At 43.0% G+C, this 17,375-nt stretch overlaps 1 protein-coding gene across 2 annotated transcripts in view; it reads left to right on the top strand.

Moving 5' to 3' along the window:
- The window catches only part of tmem39b (transmembrane protein 39B), a 70,464-nt gene extending 54,984 nt beyond the window's left edge, over positions 1 to 15,480 (top strand). Inside the window, exons 10-11 of one of the 2 annotated variants that reach the window (XM_062962620.1) lie at positions 3,276 to 3,398; positions 15,346 to 15,480. In XM_062962620.1, coding sequence (XP_062818690.1) covers positions 3,276 to 3,398; positions 15,346 to 15,351 — 129 coding nt within the window. In that variant the 3' untranslated portion in view covers positions 15,352 to 15,480. Of the gene's footprint in view, positions 1 to 3,275; positions 3,399 to 7,801; positions 7,928 to 15,345 lie in introns of those variants that run through there. The other variant, XM_062962619.1, reaches the window with a different exon arrangement.
- Positions 15,481 to 17,375: the final 1,895 nt, after the last annotated feature.

Genomic DNA, 17,375 nt, shown 5'->3' with positions numbered 1-17,375 from the left:
CCCCTGAGGTTAAGTCCAGTCATGACCGACTCTGGGGGTTGGTGCTCATCTCCATTTCTAAGCCAAAGAGCCGGCGTTGTCCGTAGACACCTCCAAGGTCATGTGGCCGGCATGACTGCATGGAACGCCGTTACCTTCCCGCCGGAGCGGTACCTATTGATCTATTCACATTGGCATGTTTTCGAACTGCTAGGTTGGCAGAAGCTGGAGCTAACAGCGGGCGCTCACTCCGCTCCCCGGGTTTGAACCTGGGAATTTTCTGTCTGCAAGTTCAGCAGCTCAGCGCTTTAACACACTGAGCCACCGGAGGCTCCCATATATTAATACAATCATGCAAAAATGACAGAGGATGGGTTTGGCTGTAGACATGCAGATTTCCTTCCGATGCAAGAGGTCCCGTTCATCAAAGGCGCAGGTGGTGAAATTGGTTCTTCCCCAAGTAAGCTATTGTGTTGCAATGTCCAGGTAAAGTCCAAAAGATGGGTGAGGCTGGAAATTGATGAGGAAATTCCTAGCTTGGTTTCTTTCCCCCAGGCTATGCAATTGTGTGGGATGCAAGACATCTTTGGGTTCGGGAACAAGGTTTCCCCCAAAGGGAAGGAATGGGGATCTCAGGAGCATAAAACATTAGGTTAACACAACATATAGGCAAAATAGGAACACATAGGAAAAACATGGAGCATTTAGAGCAAATTATATACATGAGGGACATAGTTTTCCAAAGTACCTTTAACAAGCCAGGTTTTTCAGAGGAAAAAGGGGAAGGAAGGCAGGCAAAGTGAAAGAAAAGGAGGAAAGGGGGGGAAAAGTGAGGAAGGAATAAAAAGGGAAAGAAGGAAAAGAGTGAGGAAAGGAGAAAGAAAGGAAGGGAAGGAGGAAGAAGGGAAGGAAAGGAGGGGGAAGGAAGAAAAAAAAGAGAAACAAAGGAGATTTCAGTGAGTGGGGACCTGGCCCAGGTAAACTAGACATCCCAAGGACCAGGGGGGTGGTTTTCTCATGCAACACTGTTGACTCCTGTTCCTCTTAAGACAGAATCACATAATCATAGAATTGAAAGGGATCCCTAGAGGTCATCCAGTCCAACACCAATTCGACCATTCGGGACGATCCAATCACTTTGACTATTTTTGCTTCTGCACCACTTGAGAAAGAATCACAGAATCCTAGAGGTAAAAGGATTCCTAGAGGTCATCCATTCCAACCCCATTTCAACCATTTGGGAAGACCTAAACGCCTTGGGCTTTTTAGTTGACTTCGAGGCACATCAGCCTTGGGCCAAGGGCATGATTTGGCTGAAATGCAGTGCAGAAACCAAGCATTTTGGCTACAAACCCATGGCGTTAACAAGCCCCACCAAAACAAACACGGAAAACTTTGGCTATGCACTTTGAACCTGCTCCAGATCAGACAGGTGGAGACAAACCAGAAACGGAGGTAGCTCTGTTTCAGAATAATACACCGCTACTATTCATTGTCTTGCTCAAAAACAAAATGAGCCATTCCCATTATTCTTGCGCAATTGCCTTTGAAATGCTCTTGGTCTTCTGTTGCCTTTTCTTAATCTTTAAGGTGCGTCCACATTGTAGAATGAATGCTGTTTGACCCTGCTTTAACTGCTGAAAAACACACAACAGCTCTGAGTTCCCATTGGTTACATTGCTTTTGCAAAGTATTTATTTATTTTGTGCTTATACCAACTTCCTTCCAAAGCGTGACCCAAGGTGGCTTATAGATACAATGAAGGAAAACAATGCAGAAATATAATGATAAAAAAGCAATTACAAGAAGTATACGTTTGTTTGTAGAAAGATACAAAAGGACTTTATTCCTTGCAACAGAAAAGCAACTTGGTGTAAATAACAACATTTATATTGCAAGGAACAACAGTCCTGAAGGGTGTTGGGAATCAGCTCTATGTTTCAGTCCAAAATTTAAATGAAATACAATTATGGTGATGGTGATTAATAATGATAATGAAGGATTAAAGTTGCCAACTTATTTATGGAATATTGCTCCTCAGCCTTTAAGCGCTTTGGTGGCAGCAGCAACTCAGGCATGTTCTTGTTATGAGCCTTTAATTAATCTGTTACACAGAACAGATTAGAGTTGCCAACTTACTTATGTAAAGATTGCTCCTCTGCTATTAAGCTCCTTGGTGACAGCAGCAACTCAGGCGTGTTCTTGTCATGAGCCTTAATTACTGTATATACTCGAGTATAAGCCGACCCAAATATAAGCCGAGGTACCTAATTTTACCACAAACAAAACTGGGAAAACATTGACTCCAGTATAAGCCAAGGGTGGTAAATTTCAGAAATAAAAATAGATACCAATGAAATTACATTAATTGAGGCATCAGTAGGTTAAATGTTTTTGAATATTTACATAAAGCTCAAATTTAAGATAAGACTGTCCAACTCTGATCAAATCATTATTCTCATCTTCTTCAATGTAAATGTGCTTATGTATCCTTTTAATAATAATAGAGTAAAATAATACATGTAATAATAATAATAATAATAAATACAGGAAAATAATACATGTAATAATAAATAAATAAATGCAATAATAATAATAATAATAATAATAATAATAATAATAAGATCAGAGTGAAATAATAAATGTATTAATAATAATAATAAAAATAGAGTAAAACAAATGTAATAGTAGCAATAATAATAGAAAAAAATAATAAATGTACCATTTATTCTCGAGTATAAGCTGACCCAAATATAAGCCAACCAGGACCCTCACCCGAGTATAAGGTGAGGGGGGCTTTTTCAGTCTGAAAAACTAGGCTTATACTCGAGTATATAGAGTAATCTGTTACACAGAACAGATTAGAGTTGCCAACTTACTTATGGAATATTGCTCCTCCGCCTTTAAGCTCAGTGACAGTAACAACTCAGGTTTGTTCTTGTGCGCCTTTAATTACAGTAATCTGTTACACAGAACAGATTAGAGTTGCCAACTTACTTATGGAATATTGCTCCTCCGCCTTTAAGCTCAGCGACAGCAACAACTCAGGTTTGTTCTTGTGTGCCTTTAATTACAGTAATCTGTTACACAGAACAGACTAGAGTTGCCAACTTACTTATGGAATATTGCTCCTCTGCCTTTAAGCTCCTTGGTGACAGCAGCAACTCAGGCTTGTTCTTGTCGTGTGCCCTTGGCCTTCCTCTGAGGCTGAGAGAGTGGGACTTTACCCAATAAACCCCACTCTCTCTCCTTGTCCCTTTGGACACCTTTTCATTTTTTTTTCTCTCCTTTTGCAGATGGAAAAACCGCTGGCAATACCTGAACCATTATTACCTGGGCAAGAGAACCCAGCGAAGCAGCCGCTTCAAGCACCTGAGCTTCTGAACTCTGTCCCAAGGGCAATGCATGCAAATCCTCAGGTAAGTGGAGAGCGCTGTATTGCATTCAATTACGACCATCACCCTTGCAATGCTAACAGTGTGTCCACACTGCAGAATTAATGCAGTTTGATGCCGCTTTGAACTGTCAGGGCTTAGTGCGATGAAATGCTGGGAGTTTGCAAGATTTTCACTCTTCTCTGCAAAATAATGTTGCCGCCTCCCATGTTTCCCATGTTTCCACCCCTGGCGGTACAAGTGGTGTCACACTGCATTCTTTCAACAGTGTAGACGCAGCCTCAGAGAATATAAGTGGCCTCAATTTCCTTTCCTCTTTGTCTTTTTTAAATATATCTCTACAATCTGCATCTATTTATTCATTTCTTTAGTCGGAGAGTGGAAATGGAGTCAAACCACATCCATGCTGCAATGTAGACGCATGGTAGGACTCTAGGGATCTGAGTTCGAATCCGCACTCTGCCTCAGGCCCCATCGACACTGACATATGATCCAGTTTCTGAATCTAGGTTATCTGCTTTGAACCGGATTATGTAGCAGCGTAAACTCACATCATCCAGCTCAAAGCAGATAATTTGGATTCAGAAACCAGATTACACAGCAGTGTAGACTCAAATAATCCAATTCAAAGCGGGTAATCTGAATTCAGAAACTGGATTATATGGCAGTGTAGACTCATACAGTCCAGTTCGAAGTAGATAATCTGAATTCAGAAACTGTATTATATGGCAATGTAGACTCATATAATTCGTTCAAAGCAGATAATCTGGATTCAGAAACTGGATTTTATGGCAGTGTAGAGATATATGAACCCGTTCAAAGCAGATAATCTGAATTCAGAAACTGGATTATATGCAAGTGTAGACTCATATAATCCCGTTCAAAGCAGATAATCTGGATTCAGAAACTGGATTATATGGCAGTGTAGACTGATATAATGCCATTCAAAGCAGATAATCTGGATTCAGAAACTGGATTATATGGCAGTGTAGACACATATGATCCCGTTCAAAGCAAATAATCTGAATTCAGAAACTAGATTATATGGAAGTGTAGAGACATATGATCCCGTTCAAAGCAGATAATCTGAATTCAGAAACTGGATTATATGGAAGTGTAGACACATACAATCCAGTTCGAAATAGATAATCAGGATTCAGAAACTGGATTATATGGAAGTGTAGACACATACAATCTAGTTTGAAGTAGATAATCTGGACTGAGAAACTGGATTATATGGAAGTGTAGACACATACAATCCAGTTCGAAGTAGATAATCTGGATTCAGAAACTGGATCATATGGCAGTGTAGAGACATACAATCCAGTTCAAAATAGATAATCTGGATTTTTAAACTGGATCATATGGCAGTGTAGATGCAGTCTCAGTGAAAGGCAATGGCAACCCAAGGATAGCAGCCATATCATCTGGAGTCAATTCAGAAGCCTATAAGAAGCCCACAAATGGGTCAATTCTGTACTGTGTTGGTTCTACTCTCATCATGAGTCCAAATAGGGGATAGGACAAGCTGATTTGGTCAGAATTTTCTCCTATTTCAACACAGAGATTCGGGCTTTTCGTACCCCAAACAGAGTTGTGACATATGCAGGTTGTTGGCAAATGCGGTCGTGACCACACTTCTTGTGGTCTAGAGACTTCCCGGCATCACTTCCTACAGTAAAGGCCTTTTTTCCATTGCGCTCCTTGGGTTCGGTGATGTCACTCCCCTTTTGCGCATAACAGGGAGTCCCCACCATGACGTAACGCGGTCTCTGTCAGCAAAAGCGCCTACGAAACATTTGAAACACGTGAAAAAAAGGATGTGGCTTTGGAGGTTTTTAAAAAAATGCATACAATGCTCACACATTTCCAAATACAGAAGGAACATGATTGTGGTGGAAAGACCAAAAATGCGACACACTCCAACTATTCTTAGCTCTAGACATGTGCCAATATTCACATTTATGCAGCTATCTTTATCCTGTTTCCGAGGGTTGCATCTACATTGTAGGATTAAGGCAGTTTGACCCCACTTGAACCACCATGTCTCAACGCAATGGGAGTTGTAGTCCGATTGAAGTCAAAAATCAGAAACTCCTCAAAGCACAGCAGACAAAAAACCAATACAAGAAAACCGCACTACAAACTAGAGCTGACAGCTGGCACAACAAAACATTGCATGGCAAGTCCCTGACAAAATTGAAGGAAAAGCTGATAAGGAGAAGACCTGGCTATGGCTCCCGGTGGTGATTGGCACATTGGGCACCATCCCAGGTGACATTGATGAAAAACAACAGGAAAAACTCAGCCGCTATCAGGACCTCAAGATTGAACTGCAAAGACTCTGGCAGAAACCAGTGCAGGTGGTCCCGGTGGTGATGGGCACACTGGGTGCTGTGCCAAAAGATCTCAGCCAGCATTTGGAAACAATAAACATTGACAAAATTGCAATCTGCCAACTGCAAAAGGCCACCCTACTTGGATCTGCGCGCATCATCCGAAAATACATCACACAGTCCTAAACGCTTGGGAAGTATTCAACTTGTGATTTTGTGATACGAAATCCAGCATATCTATCTTGTTTGCTGTGTCATACAATGTCGTTGTGTCAATAATAATAATAATAATAATAATAATAATAATAATAATACTTTATACCCCGCCACTATCTCCCCACAGGGACTCGGGGTGGCTCACATGGGGCAAGGCCCAAACAATACAATTGAGCAAAAACCACCGCATAAATACAATTCACAATATAAAAGATAAAACAGTAATACAATAAGACAAGAATTTACAACAATTAAAATATCAATCATTCAACCAGGTACAGTTAATAACACAACCCAATAAAAAAAAATCTTGGTGTCTTCATTTTTAGGCTCGTTCCTGGGTTTATTTGGGGTGCTGATTCAGAAAATTGCACTGGATGGAGCACATCAACACTAGATTTTTAAATATGGTTTTCTGTGGGCGAGCAAATGGCGACTACTGGATGGCGTATGTTCTGTATCAGAAACCAGAGCTTGTGTGGTCTATCCAATGCAATTTTCAGAATCAGCACCTCAAATAATCAAACTGAATCTAAAGTTGACCAAAAACTGATTTCTGACCCTTTTGCTTCATTCTGAAAAATGCTGCACTCGCAGAGCTCAGTCGGTGTTGTATTTCAGTGTCGATGTTGACTTTTGTGGAGAGGTGGCTGCCAAGGGAGCGGAAATGGTCAACGTTTTCTAATGTTACGCCATTAAGCTGTATTCCTGGCATTGTAGAGGGATTAGTTGATGTCTATTGGAAGAGCACTTTGGTTTCCTCGTTGTTCAATGAAAGGCTGAGCTTCTCGTATGCTTCTGCGAAGGGGTTTAGAGTGGCTTGTAGGTCTTCTTCTGAATGCGCACAGACTACGTTGTCACCGGCATGTTGAAGTTCTATAATAGATGTTATGGTGACCTTGGTTTTGGCTTTCAGTTTGCTGAGGTTAAATAGCTTGCTATTTGTCTGAGAGATTATTTCCACTCCGGTGGGTAGCTTCCCATCAACAAGGTGAAGTATCATAGCGATGAAGATGGAAAATAAGGTGGAGGCAATAACACATCCCTGATTGACACCTGATTCCACCTTAAATGGGTCACTTTGGGAGCCGTTGCTGTCCAAGACTGTTACCATCATGTCATCATAGAGCAGGGGTCCCCAAACTTTTTAAACAGGGGGCCAGTTCACAGTCCCTCAGACAGTTGGAAGGATGGACTATAGTTTAAAAAAAAAAAAACTATGAACAAATTCCCATGCACACTGCATATATCTTATTTTGAAGTAAAGAAACAAAACAGGAACAAATACAATGTTAATCATAATAAAACTAATAAAGAGGGTTGGAAGAGACCCCTTGGGCCATTTAGTCCAACCCCCTTCTACCTTTATGCACCAAAAGCACAAGCAAAGCACCCCTGACAGATGGCCACCCACCGTCAATGTTTAATTATTATTATTATTATTATTATTATTATTATTATTATTATTATTATTTTGTGATATGAAATCCAGCATATCTATCTTGTTTGCTGTGTCATAATAAAATAATAATAATAATATATCACACAGTCCAAAATGCTTGGGAAGTGTTCGACTTGTGATTTTGTGATATGAACTCCAGCATATATATCTCGTTTGCTGTATTATACTGTGTCCTTTTGTCAATAATAATAATAATAATATAATTAAGAGGGTTGGAAGAGACTCCTTGGGCCATTTAGTCCAACTCCCTTCCACCTTTATGCACCAAAAGCACAAGCAAAGCACCCCTGACAGATGGCCACCCAGCCTCAATGTTAATGTTAATAATAATAATAATAATAATAATAATAATAATAATAATAATAATGTTGTGGAAAAGAACAAGGTTTGGATAATTGATGTTGCCATCCCAGGTGACAGATGCATTGATGAAAAACAACAGGAAAAACTCAGCCGCTATCAGGACCTCAAGATTGAACTGCAAAGACTCTGGCAGAAACCAGTGCAGGTGGTCCCGGTGGTGATGGGCACACTGGGTGCTGTGCCAAAAGATCTCAGCCGGCATTTGGAAACAATAGACATTGACAAAATTACGATCTGCCAACTGCAAAAGGCCACCCTGCTGGGATCTGCACGCATCATCCGAAAATACATCACACAGCCCTAGACACTTGGGAAGTGTTCGACTTGTGGTTTTGTGAAACGAAATCCAGCATATCTATCTTGTTTGCTGTGTCATACAACGTCGTTGTGTCAATAATAATAATAATAATAATAATAATAATAATATATCACACAGTCCTAAATGCTTGGGAAGTGTTCGACTTGTGATTTTGTGATATGAAGTCCAGCATATATATCTCGTTTGCTTTATTATACTGTGTCCTTCTGTCAGTAATAATAATATTATAATAATAATAAAGAGGGTTGCAAGAGACCACTTGGGCCATTTAGTCCAACTCCCTTCTACCTTTGTGCACCAAAAGCACTAGCAAAGCACCCCTTAATAATTAATTAAATAATAATTAAAATACCATGATAAACAAGCAAAGAGGAGGAGGGAGCCGCTGCCGCTGAGAGGGCCGGATAAATGGCTCCAATGGGCCGCATGTGGCCCCCGGGCCTTAGTTTGGGGACCCCTGTCATAGAGGATAGAACTACCATTGTATTTGGAAAGGTGCCTTTCGGGACTGAATCTCTAGCCATTGAGAAGCATCAGTAGGTCACAGGCCGGACTTTGCCCAGACCTGATGGAAAGCATTTCCTGCAATCTCTTTACTTTCTGGCTTTGGCATGCACGCTTCCCAACCCGAAGCCCATCGAGTGTGGCTCCAGCAGATAAGCCCCCTCCCCGCTTCCTCTTCCTTTTTCCCAGGCCTTCCTGCCGACCTCGGGATCCTTGCAAGCTGCTTCCCTGACCTCAGGTGACCCCGCTTCCTTCCCCTCCCCATTTCCTGCCTCCGAGGCTCCGGTGCCAAGGCATCCCAGCTCTGGTTTATTACATCCCTGCTTCCTTTGCCTTCTCCCTGATCCTGACGCTCCTCATGCCCACTCGCATCCCAATCCCAGCCCTACATCTCCCTCTTTTCCTTTTCCAAAAAGCATGGGCTGCATTCACAGCTTAAGCATAATGTATCGCAGCAGCATGAACAAAAAGTGGCCGGAAACAACATGGGAAATCCACTCTGATTCATATCGCCGTGTCTTGTATTGAATCGCAGAGCTTCAAGACTTTACTTTTGGAGGTACTACAACATCCAGAATCCTCAGCCAGGAGAGAATTCTGAGTGTTGGGATCCTGAGGGTTTCCTTTTTGCTAGATTTCGGGTGCCATGGTTCTAATTTTCTTCCCCATTTGGACCTAAATACCCGCCAAGGCACCAAGTCTTGAAGCTGCAATGGTGCAATGGGCTAAACCCTTGTGCCAGCTGAACTGCTGAAGGATGGCTGTTCGAATCCACGAGATGGGGTGAGCTCCCATCTGTCAGCCCCAGCTTCCCATGCAAGAACTTGAGAGAAGCCTCCCACAGGATAGTAGCACATCCAGGCCTCCCCTGGGCAACGTCTCTGTAGACAGCCGATTCTCTCACACCAGAAGCAACTTGCAATATTTCCACAATTCGCTTCTGACACAATAAAAAAAACCAAGTTTTGAAAACTGAGCAGAGTCAGTGAACTGTTTGGGACTTGGATGAGAGGCCATCGATGAATAGCTGAGATATTTCAAATGGTGAATCCTGGCTGATTTTGTCTCCAACCTAAATACAGTAAAGTCTCGCTTATCCAACATAAATTGGCCGGCAGAACGTTGGATAAGCGAATATGTTGGATAATAAGGAGTGATTAAGGAAAAGCCTATTAAACATCAAATTAGGTTATGATTTTACAAATTAAGCACCAAAACATCATGTTATACAACAAATTTGACAGAAAAAGCCGTTCAATACGCAGTAATGCTATATAGTAATTACTGTATTTACGAATATACAGTAGAGTCTCACTTATCTAAGCTTCGCTTATCCAAGCTTCTGGATTATCCAAGCCATTTTTGTAGTTAATGTTTTCAATATATCATGATATTTTGGTGCTAAATTCGTAAATAAAGTAATTACAACATAACATTACTGCGTATTGAACTGCTTTTTCTGTCAAATTTGTTGTATAACATGATGTTTTGGTGCTTATTTGTAAAATCATAACCTAATTTGATGTTTAATAGGCTTTTCCTTAATCCCTCTTTATTATCCAAGATATTCGCTTATCCAAGCTTCTGCCGGCCCGTTTAGCTTGGATAAGTGAGACTCTACTGTAGCACCAAAATATCACGATGTATTGAAAACATAGACTACAAAAATGCGTTGGATAATCCAAAACGTTGGCTAAGTGAGACTCTACTGTATTGGAAACGGAGCAGAGTCAGTGAACTGTTTGGGCCTTGGATGAGAGGCCATCGATGAATAGCTGCGATATTTCAAATGGTGAATCCTGGCTGACTTTGTCTCCAACCTCAATATTAGGAAGAACTTCTTGATGGGAAGAGCTGTCAAACAGTGGAAGATGCTGCCTTGGAGTCTCCTTCTCTGGAGGCTTTTAAGCAGAGGTTGGATGGCCATCTGTCGGGAAGGATCGGATTGTGTTTTTCCTTCAATACAGAAAGGAGTTGGACTGGATGAACTTTGAGATCGCTTCCAATGCTATGATTCTATTAGAAATAAGAATCATCATGACGAATTTATTACCCACCTCTCCCTGGAGCATCAAATTCCCTCTTGGTTCTGAGTTCCAAACCTCCCAGGAATGTGTCTCTGGGTGTTTCTGCTTCTCCCTGATCCAACCCCAGTTGTGACCCTAACATTCCTGATTCAGGTTCTGTAGGATTTCTTTCCTCCCCGGCCCTGCCGTTTGGAAGTATGCCAAGCTGCTTCCATTGTGCCGTTTCCGCCTTTGTGGCGCAGCCGGGTTCACGACTCCAGGCGGGCCGTGACTCATGCTCAGAAACCTGCCAGGGCAAAGTGCAGCCCGTGCCGACAGGCCCGGACCTCAGGAAGGAGACTCACAGGCCGACAATGTGTGGCGCAACCGGGGCAGAGGGTGAGCGCACTCTTGAGTCACCCGCACTTTCCTCTCGGCCTTGAGCATCGCGGCAACGTCAGTTTCCCCTTCCTCGGCTTTCCGGTGCCCACTTCCCCACCCGTTTCCAGCCTTGGCTTCAACGTCATGAATGAAAGGAACCTTTCCCCCAAAAGCCTAGATACCTACCTACAGCTTTGCTACATCGTATCTCGTAACTTGCGTAATTTCTACAGTCTAGACCAGAGCTTTCCAAACTATTTGGGTTGGTGCCACACTTTTTAGATAGGCATAATTTCGCAACACAGTCATTCTGTTTTCTAGCAAACCGGGATCAAACCAACTCCTTATAACAGATTGGGATATATACATACATACATTGTAATAATAACGCATACCTACAACTTTATTACATTGCATCTCACAACTTGTGTCATATCTAGAATCTAGACCAGAGCCTTCCAAATATTTCATGTTGGCGACACACTTTTTAGATAGGCATAATTTCGCAACACAGTCATTCTGTTTTGCTAGCAAACCAGGGTTAAACCAAGGCCAAATGTTGTTTGTGCACCAAATTGCATACTTGCAAATGCACAAGTAAGTATGCCTGGATGGAGATGAAATTGTGCTTCTGTGTATACACAACTCCGTTTGGTGTTTGTGCACCAAATTGCACACTTGGAAATGCAAAAGAAAGCATGCCTGGATGGAGATGAAATTGCGCTTCTGTGCATACACAACTCCGTTTGGTGTTTGTGCACCAAATTGCACACTTGGAAATGCAAAAGAAAGCATGCCTGGATGGAGATGAAATTGCGCTTCTACTTATACACAACTCTGTTTGGTGTTTGTGTACCAAATTGCACACTTGGAAATGCAAAAGAAGGCATGCCTGGATGGAGATGAAATTGCGCTTCTACTTATACACAACTCCATTTGGTGTTTGTGCACCAAACTGCACACTTGCAAATGCAAAAGAAGGCATGCCTGGATGGAGACGAAATTGCGCTTCTGCTCATACACAACTCCGTTTGGTGTTTGTGTACCAAATTGCACACTTGCAAATGCAAAAGAAGGCATGCTTGGACGGAGATGAAATTGCGCTTCTGCGCATACACAACTCCGCATGCCCGCCTGCAGCTTCCCATTCGGTGTCCTCCTCTGTATTCCTAGGGCACAAATGCAAATGTTTCCAGATCAGCACAGATGCATTAAGAAAGCCATGGAGGTAGTGATGCGCGCACATCGAAACACACACGTATCTGCCTCTGCGCATGGGAGCAGGGGCCCCTCCCGCCGGTGCTGCTCTGCAGGGCCGCATTTCCACAGGACAAAGGAAATGTCTCAGCCCGTTCCAAGCCCCGACAGCTGCCAAGGGGCCTCGCTCAAGTCCCCATTCATCACAGCCGCCCAGACAGAGGATGCTGCTTAAAGGGACAGCGGGCCCTTTCTCTCTCTCTCTTGCCATCCTCCCATTGCTTGCAAGGAGCATCCTCGCACTCGGCTCTCTCTATATATTCCATGTCAAAACCATGGCACACCAAGAGCTGTGTAGCACACTTGACATGGGCAGATCCATAAAAGAACAATGGGTTCCCCTAAAACTGTGGAGACCAAAATCCACTGCTAGTGGTAATATGAAAATAACCAAACAAACTCAATGTATATATTACAATAACATATATCCAAAAAACAGGACTGTTCCAATCGCATAGAAGTAGAAACCAGCGGTTCTTCTCTCAAAGTACAAGGCCAAGTTTTTCATGCAAGTAAATGTCCTGTTCTTTATTACATATGAGTAGACTCCAGTTCTCATATAACTTGACTCAAACCTGCAGCCGGTTTCGACTCACAGGAGTCTTCGTCAGGTGGTTGGGTCACCTTAAAAGTTGAATCTTTGTTGATTATTGAAGTAAGTAAAGTGCCTGAATATACTTTTTTGTAAACTTTTTTGTAAACTTTCCGTACAAATTATTTTATTGCATGTATGTATTTATGATATGTATTATTTGTAGACCCAACCACCTGACGAAGACTCATGTGAGTCGAAACCGGTTGCAGGTTTGTGTCAAGTTATATGAGAACTGGAGTCTACTCATATGTAGTAAAGAACAGGACATTTACTTTCCGGCAATTGTGATGACCCATGGGCCTTGTAGTCCTGCTCATGACATTGTGATGCCTGATGAAGAAGAAAACTTGGGTTTTTTACCTTCCCAGTCAGAACTGGATTCTTCCCAGACAGATTCTTCCCAGCCAGATCTGGGAACCTTGCACCTGCAAGAGGGTTATGTTCCAGAAGTATGTCAAACAAACACTGAGGCTACTTCTCCTGTGTTTTCTCGCCATGAGTTTTGTAAACAACAGAGAGGTTTGGAAGCGGCCTCGCGCAGGAGTGCTAGAATAATTGCTAAGAATTTGCCAATTAAGCCTGCTTTCCATGAGAATCTTTAAGGAGTCAAACATCTGGTCTCAGAGATTAGCTTTCGTTTCTGGTTCCCAGAGAACTGCTCTCGGCGGGAAAGTTAGACTCTATATAGGTGTTTTACCCGCGGAGTAACTTTGCGGAGTCAATTCGTCAGCCTCCGGAGCGAGTTGTGTCTGAACAGCGCGCTCCGTTTCAAGCCTCGTTCCTGCTCAAGCCTTGTCCTTGTTTCCAGCCTTCGCTCCTGTTTCCCAGCCTTTGTTTACCTACGGACCTTGCCTTGTTTCCCAGGACTAAACCTTGCCTTGTTTCACGGATTTTACCAAGTTATTCCACGGACCTTGTTCTTGTTCCTCGTTACCTTGTTCCACGATTCAAGCCTTGTTTCAAGTATCAAGTTATTTCCTAGCCTTGCTCAAGTTCATGGACTAAAGGACCTTGTCATCTCTCCTCACTTTGCCTGGCAAAGTGAGTGTTTCGGTTATTGGATTACAACTTTGGACCTTAATATTTCATATTGGACATTGTTTCCTTGGACTAATTTTGACCTTTCCTGAAAGGTCTGCTTCTGGACTAACTTTTACATTTGCTTTTATTAACTTTATATATTTCCTTAATAAATATATTAGATAGAATCTGGCCTCTGCGTATGGTTATTGGTGCTCTGTAGCCTGGGTCGTGACAGCAATGGATCTGGATCACACTTGGCTTATATACAGTAGAGTCTCACTTATCCAGCATAAACGGGCAGGCAGAACGTTGGATGAGCGAATATGTTGGATAATAAGGAGGGATCAAGGAAAAGTCTATTAAACATCAAATTAGGTTATGATTTTACAAATTAAGCACCAAAACATCATGATATACAACAAATTTGACAGAAAAAGTAGTACAGTACACATTAATGCTATGTAGTAATTACTGTATTTATGAATTTAGCACCAAAATATCATAATGTATTGAAAACATTGACTACAAAAATGTGTTAGATAATCCAGAATGTTGGATAAGCGAATGTTGGATAAGTGAGACTCTACTGTACCAAACATGGCCAGTTTTGGATACTGGCAGGGCTTGGAGGGCATTAACCCAGAATGATGGGAGTTGTAGTTCACCCACATTGTTGCACATTTTCTAATGGCAGTATTCATAAAATGCAAAAACAAAAAAACATGACTTTTTCTAATAAATAGCCTTACAAATGACCTAACCCAGACCCTGACCTAAGTTTAAAAAGGTAAAGGTTTCCCCTGACGTTAAGTCCAGTCGTGAGGTTGGTGCTCATCTCCATTTCTAAGCTGAAGAGCCGGTGTTGTCCATAGACACCTCCAAGGTCATGTGGCCACTGGCATGACTGCATGGAATGCTGTTACCTTCCCGCCGGAGCGGTACCTATTGATCTACTCACATTTGCATGTTTTCGAACTGCTAGGTTGGCAGGAGCTGGGTCTAACAGCGGGCGCTCATTCCGCTCTCGGGATTTGAACCTGGGACCTTTTGGTCCATTTGGACCTAAATTAGTGTATCAATAAAACCCACTTGATAGGAGATGGATGTCCCAGGCCCATGGCCAGAAATAAAAGCATGTCTTTGTTGGCTGACAATAGCCCAAATCCTGCATCACTTCAGTGCGGTGTAAATATCCAGGTGTGGAATTACGCATCATGCTGGAGGCATTTCTCATTGCTGTTGTTGTTGTTGTTGTATATGTGTCTTCAAGTCCTTTCTGATGCATGGTGACCTTATCATGGGCTCTTCTTGGGAGGACTTCTTGAGGAGGGGCCTGCCATCGCCGGCATCTGAGGCTGAGAGAGTGTGACCAACCCATGCCTATTTGGTTTTTCAATCCTGTGGCTTTTGATGTAGCTTTGGCTAAACTTAAGAGTCCGTCCCGTCACGTTTGGACGCACAGATAGGATCCGGGGAGGAACTGATCCTTTTTTTTCTTTTCTTTTTCAGCCTTGACCCTTGAGGAACCTGCTGCCGTGTCCACCATAACCGAGTGACCCATAATTTGGCTTTCTTGGGTCCACCTCCGCTCACTGAAACGATGTTCCTGCAACTGCATTGTAGAATTAATCCAATTTGAAACCACTCTTATTACTGTGGCTCAATGCTATGGGATCCCGGGATTTGGAGCGATACCAGCACTTTGTGGCAAAGAAAGCTAAAGTCCTTATCAAACTACAAGTCCCATGATTCCATAGCATTGAGCTGTGGCAGTTCAATGTGGTGTCCAACTTCATTAATTTTAGATCACTCTTTCTGGTAAAACTGGAGCTCCAGCTACACTGCCATATAATGCAATTTCACTGCATTGACTGGATTATATAAGTCTACACTACCATGTAATCCAGTTCAATGCATTATATGACAGTGTCGATGGAGCTTGAATGGCTTTGTTTCTTCTATGTCTGGGGCAGCAATTGCAAAAAATGTTCAAAACTATGACATTGCAAAACAAAATTCCAAAAAAATTGAATTTTTTAAAACATTGCGCCAAGGCTGCATCTACACCAAGCATGGGCAAACTTAGGCCCTCCAGATGTTTTGGACTTCAACTCCCATCATTCCTAACAGCCTACTGGAGGGCCCAAATTTGTCCATGCCTGATCTACGGTATAGAACCAATGCAGTTTGGCACGACTTGAACTATGATGGCCAAATGCTATGAAATTCTTAGAGTTGAATGTTGACTAGGGCTGCATCTCAATGTAGAGTCAATACAGTTTGGCACCACAGCTCCGTTCCATTTTTTTCCCCCGTGTCAGGAACGACTTGAGAAACTGCAAGTCGCTTCTGGTGTGAGAGAATTGGCTCAGGGGACGGCCGGATGTTTTGCCAGGTTTGAATCCAACCCGGGGAGAGCGCGGATGAACTCCCTCTATCAGCTCCAGCTCCATGCAGGGACATGAGAGAAGCCTCCCACAAGGATGGTAAAAACATCATAGAATCATAGAATCGTACAAAGTACAAGTTCTTCCTGAACATCAGGAAGAACTTTCTCACTGTGAGAGCTGTTTGGCAGTGGAACTCTCTGCCCCGGACTGTGGTGGAGGCTCCTTCTTTGGAGGCTTTTAAGCAAAGGCTGGATGGCCATCTGTCCGGGGTGCTTTGAATGAGATTTTCTTGCTTCTTGCAGGGGGTTGGATTGGATGGCCCATGAGGTCTCATCCAACTCTACAATTCTATGATTCTATGATGTTTTTACCATCCTTGTGGGAAGCTTCTCTCATGTCTCCGCATGGAGCTGGAGCTGAGAGAGGGAGCTCATCCACACTCTCCCTGGGTTGGATTCGAACCTGGCAGTCTTCAGGTCAGCAACGCAACCTTCAAGTCATGAGGCTTTAATCCACTAGGCCACCGAGGGCTCCAGCTCCGTTCTATGGGACTCTGGGAGTTGTTGTTTTGCAAGTTCTTTAGCTTCCTTTGAACTTGCAAAACAACAACTCCCAGGGTGGTGTAGTGGGTTAAAGCCTTGTGACCTGAAGGTTGGGTTGCAAGTTCTTTAGCTTCCTTTGGTGCCTCCAGTGGCTCAGTGTGTGAAAGCGCTGAGCTACTGAACTTGCAGACCAAAAGGTCCCAGGTTCAAATTCGGGAAGCGGAGTGAGCGCCCGCTGTTAGCTCCAGCTTCTGCCAACCTAGCAGCTCAAAAACATGCAAATGTGAGTAGATCAATAGGTATGGCTCCGGCGGGAAGGTAACGGCGTTCCATGCAGTCATGCCTATGGCCACATGACCTTGGAGGTGTCTACGGACAACGCCGGCTCGTCGGCTTAGAAATGGAGATGAGCACCAACCCCCAGAGTGTGAGTAGATCAATAGGTACTGCTCCGGCGGGAAGGTAACAGCGCTCCATGCAGTCATGCCGGCCACATGACCTGGAGATGTCTATGGACAACGCCGGCTCTTCGGCTTAGAAATGGAGATGAGCACCAACCCCCGGAGTCAGACATGACTGGACTTAACGTCAAGGGAAACCTTTACTT

This window comes from Anolis carolinensis, unplaced genomic scaffold (assembly GCF_035594765.1).
Source record: "Anolis carolinensis isolate JA03-04 unplaced genomic scaffold, rAnoCar3.1.pri scaffold_10, whole genome shotgun sequence".
NCBI classification, from domain to species: Eukaryota; Metazoa; Chordata; class Lepidosauria; order Squamata; family Dactyloidae; genus Anolis; species Anolis carolinensis.
Note: the sequence above shows the minus strand (reverse complement) of the source record. Positions and strands in the feature narration are given on the sequence as shown.